A 16,582-nucleotide genomic window follows, 5' to 3' on the forward strand; every position below is an offset into this window, starting at 1 on the left:
ACTTCCTTGGCATTCCCTTGGTGTGCATGCAAAGTTTGGGGTCGTGAGGTTTCATGGTTTTGAGGTTATGGAGGAGACTGATGGATGGACTGATACACACTGACATTTATTTGTATGGATTATTTACCATTATTGAGGTCCATCATTCATTCATTCAGCATCCTGATGCTCCTGTGGTTGTAAATGATCAGTAATGAGCTTACAATGAGGCAAAGTTTTCAAGTGTATGCTTGACCTCTACATCGAACTTTGGTTGTTGTTTGTATGCAGTCTGTGGCTGCTGGTTGCATCACTTTCTGGAAGTGCGGCTGTGCCACTGATGCAGTGCCCGTTACAGGTAAGCTGGTACTCATTTCGCAGACCTTGGAAGGAGTACAGGCTGAGCAACCCACTTGGTGTTATTTTAACAGGAGAACAGGGCCTTGATCTCAAGGCAGCCACCTTAACCATTAAGCCAACATCAGGCTTTGGAATTTTGGTCTGAGTACCGGACACAAGACATACTCTTTGCCATGCAAATCTGCAACATCCAGGTTTGGGATAATTCAGCCAGTTCAATGTATCCTTTCACAGGAAGTTGCAGAGTTACACTTTTGGAATTGCACCAGACACCAGTTTTGGTCATATTTGATTGGCACCCAGGATACCGCCAGTCGTGAGTTGTCTGCTGTTAATTCATAACAATGAAAATGACAGTAATCATAATAATTAATGTGGCCCAAAGTCTAAGTACACTCTTCTTTGCTCCCAGAAAAACCTTTTTTTATGGAGATCCATAGCCACCATGTGCTGCATTGCATCGAAGGTATCCTGGTGCTTAATCTGCCATTCCCGAATCACACAGTTTCTGTTGAATTCCATGGTAATGGTTCGTTCCCGTGACTGAAATACGAAGACAAGAAACGTGTTTCATGCCATCCACTTGGCAAAGAATTTTGTGAATAAATTGAGGGTTGTGTATGTGTGTCTGAACTCCATCCCATCTCCTCTTCCTGCAGTACGTCATGTCTGAGCAAATGAATCCGATGGTTACGACCAGCCGTGAGAGTTTTCATCCCTCCTCCACCTTTATTCATTGGTTTCTTTTCCCACCTGGATAATGACATCTACATAGATGAGACGGCCCATGGAGCCAGATGAGGAAGCGTATGACAGGTGGCCGTGGCATATATGAGGCGGAGCGGGGGGGGGGGTGGCTTTCAGCACCAGTTTTATGAATTAATGGAGCACATGGAATATCGAGCCATGATCAAAGACTTTCATCTCACGGGAATGACACCCAAGAGGATTTGCACTGGAATGATGAAAACATCAGATCAGGATGCAGCGCAGTTGAGGAGTGGTCTTGAATTCGAGCATGGCATATAGATCACCGAAGATCTCCCAAGGTCAGGATGGCCCACTGAGGTGACCTCTTGTGAGATGGCGAATGTTTTTCTTGACATACTGATGACAGAAAGACGTATCACCATGAAGCGATTTTGCCTGTGTCCATGGCAGAAGCAAAACATCAGTTGATCGAATTTTGCATGAAAAGCTTAACACGAACAAGGTCTTGGAAAGTCAGTTGCCCAAACATTTCGCACCAGAGAGAAAAGCACCAAGATCTAAATTGACCATATTGTGACCCTGTATGAAAGATGGGTACAACACTTTGAACCCCCAATGACAAAAAACAAACAAACAAACAAAGTGAAATGTTGAAAAGCACAACCTTTTCTGTCCTACACTACATCCACAACAAGTTTAAAACTGCTGTCTCCAGAAGAGAAGGTTGGAAGGTAGGACATTGGTTCCATGATGACCAGCAATGGTGGACATATTGGACAGTTCATGGATATCGAAGGTTATAATAGAAAATAACATGGTCAATGTTTCTTATAAAATGTTCTCCAACCAGGAGTGTGGTCAGATGTCATGCAGATAGCTAGCACTTGCCAAGCCAGGCGTTCCTAATGAACGGTTTCAAATGGAGTGTTCGCTTGACTGCTTAAACCACCTGGTGAGCGCTCGACTGAATGTGTGTGCATGCGTGTGTGTTAGTTACATGATACCGATACTCTGTTGCAGAGCTTTCGTGCTCCCGACCCTGGGTTATGCTGGATGGTTTGCCATTGCCTTCTGAGCAGTAGTTCGACCAGGAATTTGTAGTTTGGCCATGGTACTGGTGATAACTTGGCCTACTCTTCGCAAAGGACACCGTGGAGTCTTTCACGTCCACAAAATGCCGGCAGACGTGATGCAGAGTTTAACGTCCATCTGAGCGATACGCTGACGAATCACCCTTTCTATGAAACAATGGGATGCCAGTTTATAGCTAGGTCGGGATTCGAACCCAGGCTAGACAGCTTACACAAGACAGGCTAACCGGCTTACACTCGACAAGCTAGACAGTATGAGGACCTTGAGGCGATCCATGAAGCCCATCAAAGCGTTGTGTTAATTAATTTTAATCACCTTGCATGTAATCATAAAACTAGAAAGAGTAATCAGAGATTGCAGGCCCTTGCCAGGACTTGTTTTGTGTGGTGTTTGTGCACTGATGTGTTCTCTTACTATTATTCACTGTCTTTCTGTCTGTTCCCAGGTACAGCAAAAACGGCTGAGCCGATTGCAACCATTTTTTGGATGTGTAATCCTGGGACCCCTTGGAGTAAAATAGGCATAAATATAATAACATGACCCCCTTGATGGCTCCCGTAGGGAGCAGGTGCTTCGAGTGTAATTAATAAATGATGTAATTAGACCTGCCACTTTATAACTGCTGGAAGTGATGACCGGGTACAAAGACGTCCTGCTTTGATGCAACCCGCGCTTTGATTATACACCTGAACATGACCCATGATGTTTATTATTACTCAATTGAATTTAGAATGTTGTTAAAATAAATTCAATTCAAATTAAATGGAAGAGAAAATAGGTACAGTCCTGCATTGGAATCATCAGAAGGAACCCAAACAAGCAAAAAAGCAAACATGAAGTCATCAGGTGGAACCTGGATAGGATTCACATTTCAGCTGCTACTCCTCTACCCTCAAACACATCCACGCACAGACAAGTGAGCCTTTATCAAAAAATTTTCAAAAGAACCTCGATAAAAAATTTAAGAATCCTGGCTTTCAGACCTTGTGTCTGACCAAGTTGAAATTTAAAACATGTATTCCCCATTATTACAAGATTATAACTGAACTTTCATGCTGATTGACAAAGCGGTTCTGGAGAAAACAATACTTCATATTTTCTTGAATCCAAAATGGCTGCCAAACCATGTGACCAATCAATTTTTCCTTAAACTTGTATATGCAAGGGTGAGGGAACATTTTTGTGAAATTTCTCTTAAATTTGTCAAGCTGTTCTGGAGAAGATTTTTTTTTTCTTTTTTCTACCCCTGTTAATCCAGTCCAAACCCACCTCCTTCAAATTCCCTACTTTCCTTCCTGAACGTCCCTGTCGTGTAAGGACCTGATAGTCCCTGTGGTGTCCATCTTGTTTACCCTGTGTACCCCGCCCCATCCCTCCACAGATCTCCTTATGTCTCTGTTCCACACTGTTTTTGCCTTCCCTCTCCCGCCACTCTTGTCTCCTGCTCCCCTTGTTGTACATTTTGTATGTTAGCTCTCATCCGAGCCTCGACATTGCATCCAAAAAAAAAAAATCCATTATGCTGCCAAACCATGTGACCCATGACATCATATGTGTGAACCTATTGTTCCTCATGGATAGGCGATCATACGTATAAAATTTCGCCTCGATCTGTAAAGCCACTTCAGAGAAGATTTTTGAAAGTTTTTTTTTTAACAATATGGCTGCCAAATCACGTGATCAATGACATCATCAAAAACATTTCTGTGGACCATTTTATCCTGAGATGACCCTCAAAAATTTTCATACTGGTCAGATGTAGCATTGTACACGTGCAATTACGACGTCCTAACAAAGGCACATATATGATGTCATCAAAGCATCACTCTTATTCCCCCATGAGGAGTATTTCCATGTGCCAAGTTTATTTTTTTTTCCTTGGTTCGGTTTCAGAGATGGAGATGCAAAGTTTTTTTCCGTTTTTCAACATGGCAGCTACACTACGTAACCTATGACGTCATAATTATGATTAAAACATTCAACATGAGTAGTTGCACCAATGATGAAAATTTTGTCTCAATCTGACAAGCGGTTGCAGAGAAAAACACGAAAGTTCTGTGCGGACAAACTAACAAACAGACAGACAGAGGGATCCAAACGCAATAGCCTCGCCTTAGGCGAGGGTAATAAGGTCTATAAAAGGAAACCACACGAATAAATGACATAACAGGAAAACGTTAAACGAACATAAACCTCAAATATGAAAATAACACGTGACCATTGATCCAATAATAATCACCAAACAAACCTCTGGTGTGGAAAATGGAAAAAAAGGGTTTGGGAGCGACTGGGGAAAATAAGGATACGTGGTGGGGTCGAATAAGTCAGGAATGGGTGTGGATATGTGGATAATTTGGGGAAATGAACGAAGTGACTCAATGTAGAGCATGGGAAGGGGGGAAAGTGATGATTGTGGGAAAGTGTGAATGGAAGGGCTGTGTGTGGGCTAGAGGAAGGATGGTGTGGACAAAATTGGGGGAGAGGGGCTCAAAACAACCAATAACCCCCATTTGGCATTATAAATTGGATCATTGGGATTTATAACAAATGCAAAGTCATGAACAGCCGATCATACCGCTCTTTGTCTCCATCCTCATCCCGTCGGTGCATCCCTGGTGTTTGTACACCAGTGGGATATTGGTCTACGGCAAGACGACGGTCTCTGTAAGGATCTGTGCTATGCCTCCAACACTCCTGGCCTCGTTCGGGGTTGCACCCAAAACGCTAACACCGTCCTATAAGGTAATATGGCCAACCATTTGCCTCGTCCTAACAAAAGCACATATGGCAGACTTTTTTGCGATGGTAAAGACAGGTTCTGTCTGATCCATCATGCCATTCTCTCAGGAACGCATCTCATTGGGTGGGGATTCATCTTCCAACATGACCGTTGACCCAAAGCATACAGGCAATGTGGTGAAGAACGATCTTGTACATCGAGGCTGATGGAACACTTACAAAGATGCCTTGTCCTGCATGATGTCCTATTATCATCAATGAGGCGATATGAAGATGGAGACTGAAAAAGTCAAATGGAAAACAAACATTTTGGAGGAATGGTGTACTCTGTCTGAGCCGGCTATTCACGGATTCGCTATTCGTGGACCCTGCACATTCGCGGTTTATAAAATGCGGCCTGCTTCGACATCCGCAGCCCTGTGCTTCACCTATTCACGTTTTCTTTTTTTCTCGGGGTTTTTTTGCATTTTTACGGGGGGGGGGGGAGTATTCTCCGGTTTTTTGGTTTTTTGGTAGTTTTTCGCGGGCTTTTTTTTTGTCATGGGATTTTTGATTTTCCCTCATGAATTACTTTCTGCCGGGAACCTATCCCCCCTTTTTCCATTGAAAGAATGCCCCACTATTCGCAGCATTTTCCAGGAATGTATCCCCCGCGAATAGTGGGGATCCGACGGTATTTGGAACAACATTCCACAGCCATACCTTAATATCCTGTAAACTATCTGGGGATCATGAAAACATGGTGTATATTAACCTCTATATAAAGCAAAAAGGGCTCACTAACTAACAATGCATGATATAATGTGTTCATTTTGTTTTTGTATACCTTTCATAATACACGTGTGTGTGTGTGTGTGTGTGTGTGTGTGTGTGTGTGTGTGTGTGTGTGTGTGTGTGTGTGTGTGTGTGTGTGTGTGTGTGTGTGTGTGTGTGTGTGTGTGTATGTGCACATATGTATGCACAGCCCAGGTGCCGGTACATGAAAGCACTTTTTTCCATGATTCCTGGCAAAATGTAATAAATTCAAGACAATTTTCCTCTGCTATGGGCATCTTGTATCGTATCACTTACACCATTTTGCAAAATCTTCAGCAAAGCGGTTACGAAATGCATTCGGAGATAATATCCAAATGTGCCTTCCTTGATATCCAATTTTCTTTGAAGGACAATTCAGGAATGCAAGTTTTAAAACCATTTTGTTCTTTATGAGGCAAATATCGAGCTCTTTCATTGAGATGTGCCACGAGTCATGCGTGCAACTGTACGTGATATAAATTTATCATTTTTTTTTATTTTTTTTTGCAGCAAATGGATAATTGTTCTCGGGACTCGTTTAGTAATTCGCCCCGCTGGTGGCATCGTGGCTGAGGTGGAGCTGTGCCACTGATGAGGTGCACCTGCCCATTCGGGCAGCAGTTTGGAGTTTGGCCACCAAACCTGCGACAATGACCGATTGAATGACTTTTTTGAAAGGCACCGTGGGATCCTTCACGCTCACCAGCAAATACATTCAGCTTGATTGGCATCCCACCTGACAGTCTCATTGATGCAACATCGTACCAGCGAAACAGTGTGACAGTTAATCGTCATGTCAGAAATTGAACCCAAACGAGACGGGGCAAATGCGAGTACACTACCTCTGAGATAGCTGGCAGCCCAACATCTTCTCGAAAGCTTTCTATTTTGCCCAGTGACAGGTGTGGTAAGTAACTCGATGGTCCAAGAGTGGTTACAGCGCTTAACATGCTGAGAACATTTGAGATTCTGCCACTTCCAGCAAATGCTCGATACTCTCACATCATTCAAGACCAAAAATATTTCCAACAACACCTCCCTTCCCCATCTCACGCCGCTTTCAAAGCAACAACTAATAGCATGTACTTCCCATAATCTGCATGATATTGCTCCAGAGATATTGCTGAATTGGATTACATAGTATGGTGAAGGGAATGAAATATTTTATGGCTTACCCTGACAAGATAAGGTAAGCTTATCGAGTTTTCGTCAAGGTATATTCCATGCTAACTTATAGTGTTTTTACTCCTGTATTTAAAGCTTCAGAGGAGCCCTAACTTGTTATGTTATCAGGTGAAATAATGGAGTAAATTCAAGACGTTGGCCTCGAAGAAAAGTCAGGCAGTCTCGTTTAAATATGGAATCAGATGTACAGGTTTAAAAAAAAAAAATGCAACATTAAACAGACAGATTGTCATACTGCTCATTACAAAGTAATCGTGACATCAATGATGAAACTACCCCATCTACGACCATCTTGGGCTTTTTCACAGCTTTCGTACAATGTCCTGCCAGCTCGGTTCGGAATACCATCTGTCCCCCTTTGTTTCTGTCTCTCCCTGTTTCTTAGTATCACTTTTGTTTTGTTTTTTTCCAGATTTTCGCCATTTTGGAATAGCAACAATGCAGGAACAACGCAGGAACAACCCAGGTGTGTTTTAATCGTTCAGGTATTTCCCTTCATTCGTCTGTCATTTTAGACGATCAATTGTGCCAAATTAAATTCCCATGTTTAATGCGAATGTGAAAAGGATGTGACCCACTCTTTTTGAATTGAATTGCCAGTGGATGAAAAATTTCCACGTTTCACGTGGACAATAAAAAAGTATTGAAATGAAATGATGGGTGAATGGCCTCTTCTTGCGCCAAAATTCCTTGTGTATCCTTGTGTAACATTATTAAGAATGGGAAGAAAGTAGTGGGGCAACTTAGCTAAATATAGCATAACAATTGTGCATTTTGTGAGGAAAGCACCAAATTTGGCACACTAGTAGCCAAACATATTATGAACAGATTTGGATATTGGGCCATCTCAAATTTTTGATGACAGTGGAAAATGGCTGCCACAGCCATCAGCGGCTGAATTTGAGATGGCCCAATTTCCAAATCTGTTCATAATATGTTAGGCTACGAGTGTGCCAAATTTGGTGCTTTCCTCACAAAATGCACAATTGTTATGCTAACTTGCCCCACTAAAGGGGGAGGGGAGGACAGAGAGTTGGTAGTTGGGAGAGGGAGGTTGAGGCATTGGGATAGAGGGTGTTGAGGACTTGAGGTTGGGAGGGGGGTTGCAGACTTGAAGAAGAAAGGGGAAGGGGAGGACAGTGCTGGTGTGAGGGTGGGGCAGAGAGATGGAACAAGAATTGGAAGAGAGGAGGGGTTGAGGACTTGCAGTTGGGGTGGGGGAGGAGTCAGGACTTTGGGTGGGGAGAGGAATTTAAGACTTGTTGTGGGGAGCGCATTCAAAGAAAGGGTGGGGTGGGAATTGAAGTCTTGGGCTGGTGTGCGCTTGAGGACTTGAGGTTTGGGGGAGGGGAGCAGAGTTGAGGAAATGAAAAAGAAAGGGGAGGGTAGGACATATAGTTGGGGTGGGGAGCAGATTGCGAGCAGAGGTGGGTTGAGGTGAGGGGAGGGTGATTGAGGACTTGGAGTGGGGAGTGGGGGTCAGGACTTGAGGTGGGGATGGGGATTGAAGACTTGGGAGGGTGTGGGCTTGAGGGCAGTATAAAAAGCCGAGAATGCGACTTGGTTCATGGTGGAGAGTATGAGGTTGAGCTTAAGCAGCTTGAGGGATGGAACACACCAGAGCCAGCATTCTTGGTGGAGCTGCTTGTCCCGTGTGCGTAGCAGAAACAGAGCTGCTTGTTGTTGGCATACCGGGAATGCCTGGGAAGATTTGCCTACTTGTTCTCGATGCCTCAAGCACAGCTGCACATCCCATCACCACTCCACTGCCAATCTTTCCCGTCTTTCCTCCCCTGCATATTTGGACCGGCACAGCCCCGTTATGTTGTGTGACGTGAGATAAGGAATCGACCCCCATGGCCCATTCTTTTCTTCCTTCTCAAATCTCCCTTGTCTATTTTCCCACGATTTGAGTGATGGGTGCATGTCTTTGTGTGTTAAGATTGCTTAAGAATACGTGTTGGTTGTAAATCTTTTCTGTTGTGTCTTTTGCTTGCTTTAATGATTGCTTGCTTGCTGAATAAAGTGTACTAGAATTAGTAGATGCGTAGTTGCTGAGGGAGTAGCCCCTAGTTTAGTTGCCATGCCAATGGAAAGGTACCTAGTAACAGCAGAACATAACCCTGGTAGGCCGGTAACTCAAAGTCAAGCGGCTGTGGTTGTGTAACATCTACAGCCTGTTGGACCGCGGATTTATCTGTGGCCGGTGGCTACAGGGCCAGGGGTCAGGAGACTAGTCCGAAGAACCTTCCCTCACCCATCCACCCCCTCTACCCCTCCCTTCCCCGGTGCCATAACAATATGCATTCATATGTATATGTATATATGTATATATGTATACATATCCATGATGAACGTTCAAACTTTGTTGTAAACTTTAAAATGCTTACCTGTTATGCAGTTTGATCGATACGAAGCAATTTACAGCGTGCGTGTGGCAGAAAGATCGGTGAATATTTAAAATGGTGTCGCAAACATAAATCACATTAATTCTCATGTCAAAGGTTTAATGACTGCAGCAAGCTTTAAACATCAACAGAAAAAGACGAAACAACATTTAATCAATAAAAAACAAAAAAACACAACCCCAACTCGAGAAAAGATTTATTGTTTTCCTAATCATTCTGGATACAAATAAATATGTGCGTGGACAAGTTTCCGTCGTGGGACATATTTTTTGACAAGATGCATGCCTGTACAAACGCAAGACCATCATTGCATCCGAATTTTTTTATTTTTTTATTTTGTTATTTTCACCATGGCACGACGTTTCAATAGAATACAAAATTGGGTGTCTCGACCGTCCGTGCAAATGACATGCCAAGCTGGAGACGCAAGGATATGCTGAATAGGAAGGGGAATTGTGATGAATTTGTGGTGCAATGCATGGTTTTCCAAAAGCAGACCCTTTTTATAATGACTGGATGTGCGGCAGAATCGACCAAACATTGTGTCTCGAATTGTATTGTTGTACTTCACCGCTCAAATCAGCATGCAATTCATTAAAATAGTGATGAACCTTTCTGGATGTGTTATTTTTAAAAAAAAAAAATTATTAAAAATTTCATCCATGAATCTTTTTCGTTAAGAGTAGCTCAGGTTCTTAACTTGGATCATTGTTGTAAAATCTCCAGGTTATTAAAACCGCACTTTACCGGTTTCACGGGAAAAAGGAAAGGAGAAATGTGAAGAGTGGGATGAGAATACGGGGGGGAAGGAGAAAGAGGGAAGAGTCACGGACTTGATAAGAGTGAATGGAACTTTTTCAGAAAATAAAAGAAAAGAAAATTACCCCAAAAAGTTTTATTTTCATAAAAAATGAGAGCAAATGTTCCGATTGCATTAATTCCCCCTCGTGCCAGTTGAGTGCAACATTGAAGTGTGAGATTCTGCTTTTGCTGAAACGTTGATTTGTATTTGCAGTTTTAAGGTGTTGCATGATGTATTGAAGAAAATGTAATTGCACAAGCATTGGACTCTCTGAGCCATCCAGAGCTGAGTGCCCAATGTCCAATTTCCAACCTATTAAGGTCAGAACCTCTTTGAATGTCCTGGAGGATCTATAACAACTAATGCTACCGTGCCAAACCAGCCATTTAAATTGTCACGGTGGCAAACTGCTAGCTGGCAGTGGCAGGCTCTCCCCCCCAAAGTAGCACTTTGAATGTCAATTGTAAATCACGTGACTTGGAAGCTTAAGCAATGATATACAAACGGATTAAAGTAAAAGAATACGGAAATTAAAAATGACAAATAACAAAATATTTTACATGTACTTTGAAAAGAAGTCAAGGGGCTTCCAACAATAAGTGAAACTCGATCCACTTCGCTAATTTGAGCAATAATCAAGAGCAGGCCCGGTTTCGGGCAGCGTTTCAACAGATTCACAGCCGGCTTCCTCGGGCCAATAGACCCCGAGCCTCGACACGTTCCCGGTTTTGATTCGCGATAGGATCGCCCATGTTTTTTTGTTTTTTTGTAAAACTCAAGGAAAATAAACGTCAAATCAAATCGTTGATGGGCTACATTGCTCTCTTTTTGTTTTTACTTGCACGGGATCTGGTGTTTTAAGTTTTGTTGTTTTTGTGTTTCCAGGGCACAAACATGGCTTGTTTCGTGTCCATGTTGGACGTGATGAGGTGTTGGTTGTATGAGTGTTGGGGTTCCCCTTGGGTGTTGTACACATGCGGATGTGGTGTTTGAGATTGAGTCTTGTTTGTTGCTCACCTTATCCAGCCCTTTGCACCACCCAGTTTTCACCATTTGCATCAGAGGTGTGTATTGTGTGGGTATATCCACAGTCTCCCGAGTTAGACCACCCTCTCGGCTCTTCACATGACATGCTTCCAGTATCAACCTGTGTCGTTTGTTAATTGCATCGGCTTTTGACGATGACACCATCCATGTCCCAGCTGCCAAGGTCCGTGCGACACTGCGTTTGTGAGAAAGTTGGGTGCAGCTAGCCATTAAAATGTCATCTGATTAAAAAACAGACACGTGCCGAGGCTTGGGGTCTGTTGGCCTGAGGAAGCCTGCTGTGAAGCTGGCGAAATGTCACCTAAGACTGGGTCTGCTGTTGCTTATTTCTCAAATTAGCAGAGTAGACCTAGTTTGTTTTTGGTTAGAAGTGCCTTCTTCTTCTTTAAAAATATGTAATCCCAACCAGCTCAATCTTGTGCCATGTTGTTACGTGGCTGGGGGGAGGGATCCATAGCTAGACTGTGGTAAGTGTCGTGTGGTCTGTGTGTTTCGAGTTTGTTAGATTGCCAATTAACAGGGATTTGTCAGGGTAAGTCATTTGTTACACGTGTTGCTGAGAAGACTGCGTATGAAATTTATTGACAGGGTAGACAGATTAATTAATAATATGTATGGAAAAACATCTTGTAGGTGGGGCGAGGTGAGGACTTCCCATCGCAGAGGCACATCGGCCGATTACGATATCTCAGGCCAATGTGTGTGCCAGCCGTGGTGGCGCAGTGGGTCCCGGTGTGTCGGTTTCGATGTCCATCGGCACCTAAAATTTCAGCTTTCTACATCGCCCGGAAGGTAACGGTCTTTAACATCAGTCAGTGGTTATAATGAGCTTAATACATTAGATTTATCAGCACCGGGCGTAGTGGCGTGCACCTGTAATCCGGCTACTCGGAGGCTTGGGTTGGAGGATCGCTTGAGGACGGGAGCTCTGTGCTGGGCCGTGCTATGAGAGGGTGTAGGGCAGCCCGGAATCATGGCGAAACCCAATCCTTATCCCTGTGTCGTAAGAGGCGACCAGGGTTGCGTCAGGAAGGGCATCCGGCAAAAAACCTGTGCCAAATCATTACGTGGATCATAACGGATGATCCGCTGTGGCGACCCCTAACGGGAGCAGGCGAAAGACTAACAACAACAACATTATATGTATCAGCATGAGCTTATGTGAGTGACAAAGACTCTCCATGATTGTATAAAGCTCAACAGATCATTCTTGCTTTTCACATTCTCCACGTGGAGACTCATGATGTTGGAATCTTTCACGGGCTGCATCCAATCTTCCCCACCTTCCCATGTTGCGGGTAACTCAGCCAAGATGCTCCTTCGTTGTGATTTATATGTTAATAGATGAGCTCACTTGTTGGTAGGAATTTTCTTATGGATAAACCATCCAAAGGAATCCCATTCATCATTCACCTGCCAGGTCATAAGCTTGTTTTTCCATTCACTCTATGTTGACGTTGCTCAGGTGTTTCACTTTCATTAACAAAACAAATCTTCTTTGGATGTAAACAGGTACTTTCTGGCTTCATCATGACACACCAAATGATATTCTGAAAGCACCTTGCTGCGCGTAAATGTGTAACTTGCTCAAGCGAATGACTCAGAACAGTTGTGCAGCCTCTCGTGTTCCTCTCGTATCATAAACCAAACACTCGTTGAATTTTATTAATGAGAGATAACTGTATAATCCGGTACTTAAAACATCATACAACCTCTGTAATTGAAAAATGAACATCATAATAACTTTGTTGTTCAATAATATGTTAAAGTGCCTTATAGGTATTCGGATAGATATATAGCTCCACGGCATTATTCCTCGTCAGTGGCTCACAATTCATTCAACCTCAATGCCAGCAAACCATCACACAGCTTTAAATTTTGTTCTTTTCTCCTGATTTGGCCACGGAAAGGTGCTCACACATACAAATAGTAGGCCCAATAGAGGAAATTTATGGCAATGAAGGACAGGGGGAAAGCCAAGCGGGAGTAGTTGTCAATATGGTGGGGGTTACTAATAAATCCACAGGCCAGCTTTGTAATGCGTGTAGTTCCTGAGATGCGAGTGCCAGCCGGCTCTTTGTTCTTGGGCTCTGCAGTCGTGTGTCCATTTCTGAGGCCGCTGCTTGTATTGCTGGACTCAGCCTGTGCACTTGGTGGAGCTGCAGAGGTTTCATCACTCTCCTTCTGCAATTCCTGATGAAGGTATGAAGGCCCCAGACACTATACACAACTAGACATATATGTTGGTGTGAGCAATATTTCGGTTTTTTATTTCATTATTAAACTCGGAGTACCTCTGGCTGCGACTTCCCCTCCGCTCCCACCGCTTGGTCATTTATGTGTTGTACTGTCATCCTAACAGTGACTACTCCATCTATCTATCTATCTCTCTCTCTCTCTCTCTCTCTCTCTCTCTCTCTCTCTCTCTCTCTCTCTCTCTCTCTCTCTCTCTCTCTCTCTCTCTCTCTCTCTCTCTCTCTCTCTCTCTCTCTCTCTCTCTCTCTCTCTCTCTCTCTCTCTCTCTCTCTCTCATACACACAACATGCACAAACTTTCAACCACTCATCCCAACTTACTCCAACTCAAAAGTGGTGATTTCAGTTATCATCATGGAACTTGGCTGGGTGTTGGTCTCTCTCTCTCTCACCAACCATGACACTTCAGCAAAGGATTTTATTCCTCAATGGGACTGACTCAATCTGTGAACTTTCCAACTCGGATTTCTCCCAATGGCAAATCCTCCCTTCTAGACTTGGTGATGACAAACTTTCCTGCAAATGTCTCCTGCTCTTCCTCTGCTCAAATTGGTTCATCTGATCATGTGCTTGTGAAAGTAAACATCCCTCTGGCTATTCTCAAAGAGCTACCTCAACACTGCCAAGTCTGGCAGTTCACTCAGGCAGAACGGCAGGGACTGCAAGCAGCCATCTCTCTTCAGGACTGGACTCCCATATCGACTGCCCTGACGTTAACTCAGCCTGGGAATCTCTCTCTCTCATGCACAGATTCATCCCATCTTCTCATCAATTATCCTACAGTTTTTCCCACCCATGATGCACTGCAAATTGTGGTGAGGCAGTTGCTTTGAAATAATTTCCTTCTTTTCCTGGAAGGCAAATATGACTGAAGGCAATCTCATTGCATTCAAAAAAAGTCCACAACAAATGTGTGTCTACTCGTAAGAGAGCCAGAAAACAACATCTGTCCAACCTCAAGATTGAACTTTAAAACTTCTCCCTCCTCTAAAACATAGTGATACCTTTTAAAATCTGTCTCTGGAATATGCTCCCCTTCCATCGCTTGCCTCTTGTGAAATGGAATCCATCATCGCAGTTGATATGAAAACCTTTTTCTCCAATAACCTCATCTCACGTCACCAATTTGGTTTCAGACCAGGTCAATCTGCTTTGACTCGCTCAACAATGGATGGAGGTCCTCAATACTAAACCTGAGATCAGGGCCATCTGGACATATCTTGTGCCTTGATACAGTTTGGAATACTGCCTTACTCTCCAAACTCTCTGACGATGGCATCCAAGGCCAACTCCACACATGTCTGACTGACTTCCTCCACTCTCATAGCCATGTGGCACTCACCAAAATCCTTTAATCTCCTCTCCCTGTCAAGGCTGGAATGCCCCAAAGCATTGTTCTGGGCCCAGTCCGATTCCTGATCTTCATCAATGATTTCTCTGACTCTCTGGAAAATCCTCTTTTTCGACTCGCTGATTACTCCACCCTCTGCCGTGGCATTCCTCATCCTTCAGACAGGCAGGCTGCAGCCACGTCCTTCTCTCCACACCTTGAAAAAAAAATCACAAATTGGTAAAACACTTGGATTATGTCTTTCAATCCTGACAAATCTCACACTCTCACTATCTCTCTCCAAAAGGACCGTCTGGCAAAACCTGCCCCAACCCCATCTACTTTCTTTACATTCCTCTTGAGGAAGTTCAGTCATTCAAACTCCTGGGTCTCACTGTCGGCCATGATTTTTCTTGGGCAAACCACATTTTAAAGTTGGACTCCAAAGCCGGCTGCTGATTGGGCATCCTCCGTCGTACAAAGTCCTTCCTTGGCTCACCTGAACTCCTATCTACAGACAAGGCCTTCATCCGCAGCTTTATGGAGTACTGCTCTCCCCTCTGGGTTGGCTCCCCTGCCTCACATCTTGCTCAGTAGGACACTGTGGAAACCAAGGCCTTCAAGATCATTGGAATCTCCAACGCTGAAGCTGAGTCGACGGGTCAGCCACTTAGCCATCACAGACAGGTCGGTGGTCTCTCTGTTTTCTACTGCCTACTTTCTAATCTTGCACCTTCTGCTCTTTCTGTGCTGTGTTCCCCCGGGTTTCAGCAAAGCACACATGGTCCACCATGAACCCCCTTCTGGTGACACGACCTAAATCCAGGATCAATACTAATCTCCACTCATTTGTTCCTCTTTATTCCCACCTGTGGAACCAACTTCCACATCCTCTTCAATGTCATCCTTTCCTCCAGGTCTTCAAGACACATGTTCACCACCATATCAGATCGTCCGCAATCCAAAACCATGATCTTTTCTGTCCTCGTTAACCCAATCTAAATCCCTCCTTCAAAATTTCTAGTTTTCCCTCCTTGGAGTTTCCTTCTGTGTCCATCTTGTCCACCCCTTGCGTGCGTGTTTTGCATGCTGTTTTTGTCTGTTACATCCTGATCCTTTTCAGTGTGCAAGCTCCTCCACGAGCCTTGACTCTGTATTCAAAAAAAGAAAAAAAACGTGTGTGTGTGTGTGTGTGTGTGTGTGTGTGTGTGTGTGTGTGTGTGTGTGTGTGTGTGTGTGTGTGTACATACAGCATCACAATAATAACTCTTCTGACGCTGACATCATTCGCATAAGGATACCAACACAACTCCTCCGGACAGTGATAACCTCCCTGAGATACACGGGTCTTTTAAAGACCAAGTTTTATGCTCACAAGTAAATGAATGCAGAGCTTCCAACCTGGGTTCGCCGTTATGAGCTGTCAGAAATATGAGGGATGTCACCGCAGAGGGTGCGGTCATCAGAAAAATATAAATAAAGAGGATTTTCCAGAAAGTCAGAGAGATCATTGATGAAGATCAGGTTTAGAACTGGACACAGGACACTGCCTCAGGGCACTCTCACTTTAACAGGAAGAGGGGATGAAAGGATTCCGTTGAGTGCCACACGTTGGCTACGAGAGTAGAGGAAGTCAGTAAGCCATGTGTGGAGTTGGCCTTGGATGCCGTGGGTGGAGTTTGGAGAGAAAGGCAGAATGCCCGACAATATCAAAAGCACGAGATATGTCCATAGAGATGGCCCCGATCTCATTTCTGACATCGAAGGCTTCCATCCATTGTTGGGTGAGTCGAAGTATCATGTTCAATGTGGAGTGACTTGGTCTGAAACCAAATTGGTGATACGAGATGAGGTTGTTTGGAGAAAAGGGAGGATTTCA

The 16,582-nt window shown here is 43.9% G+C and overlaps 1 protein-coding gene across 1 annotated transcript in view; it reads right to left on the minus strand.

The window, feature by feature from the left end:
• Positions 1–9,453: 9,453 nt before the first annotated feature.
• The window catches only part of GABRP (gamma-aminobutyric acid type A receptor subunit pi), a gene marked incomplete at its 5' end in the record, with an annotated part of 95,162 nt that continues 88,033 nt past the window's right edge, over positions 9,454–16,582 (minus strand). Inside the window, one exon of the mRNA XM_085883102.1 lies at positions 9,454–13,311. Coding sequence (XP_085739228.1) covers positions 13,033–13,311 — 279 coding nt within the window. The remainder of the gene's footprint in view (positions 13,312–16,582) is intronic.

The sequence above is a fragment of the Eptatretus burgeri genome, chromosome 1 (assembly GCF_056783735.1).
Source record: "Eptatretus burgeri isolate ZD-2024b chromosome 1, Ebu_testis_v1, whole genome shotgun sequence".
Classification (NCBI taxonomy): domain Eukaryota; kingdom Metazoa; phylum Chordata; class Myxini; order Myxiniformes; family Myxinidae; genus Eptatretus; species Eptatretus burgeri.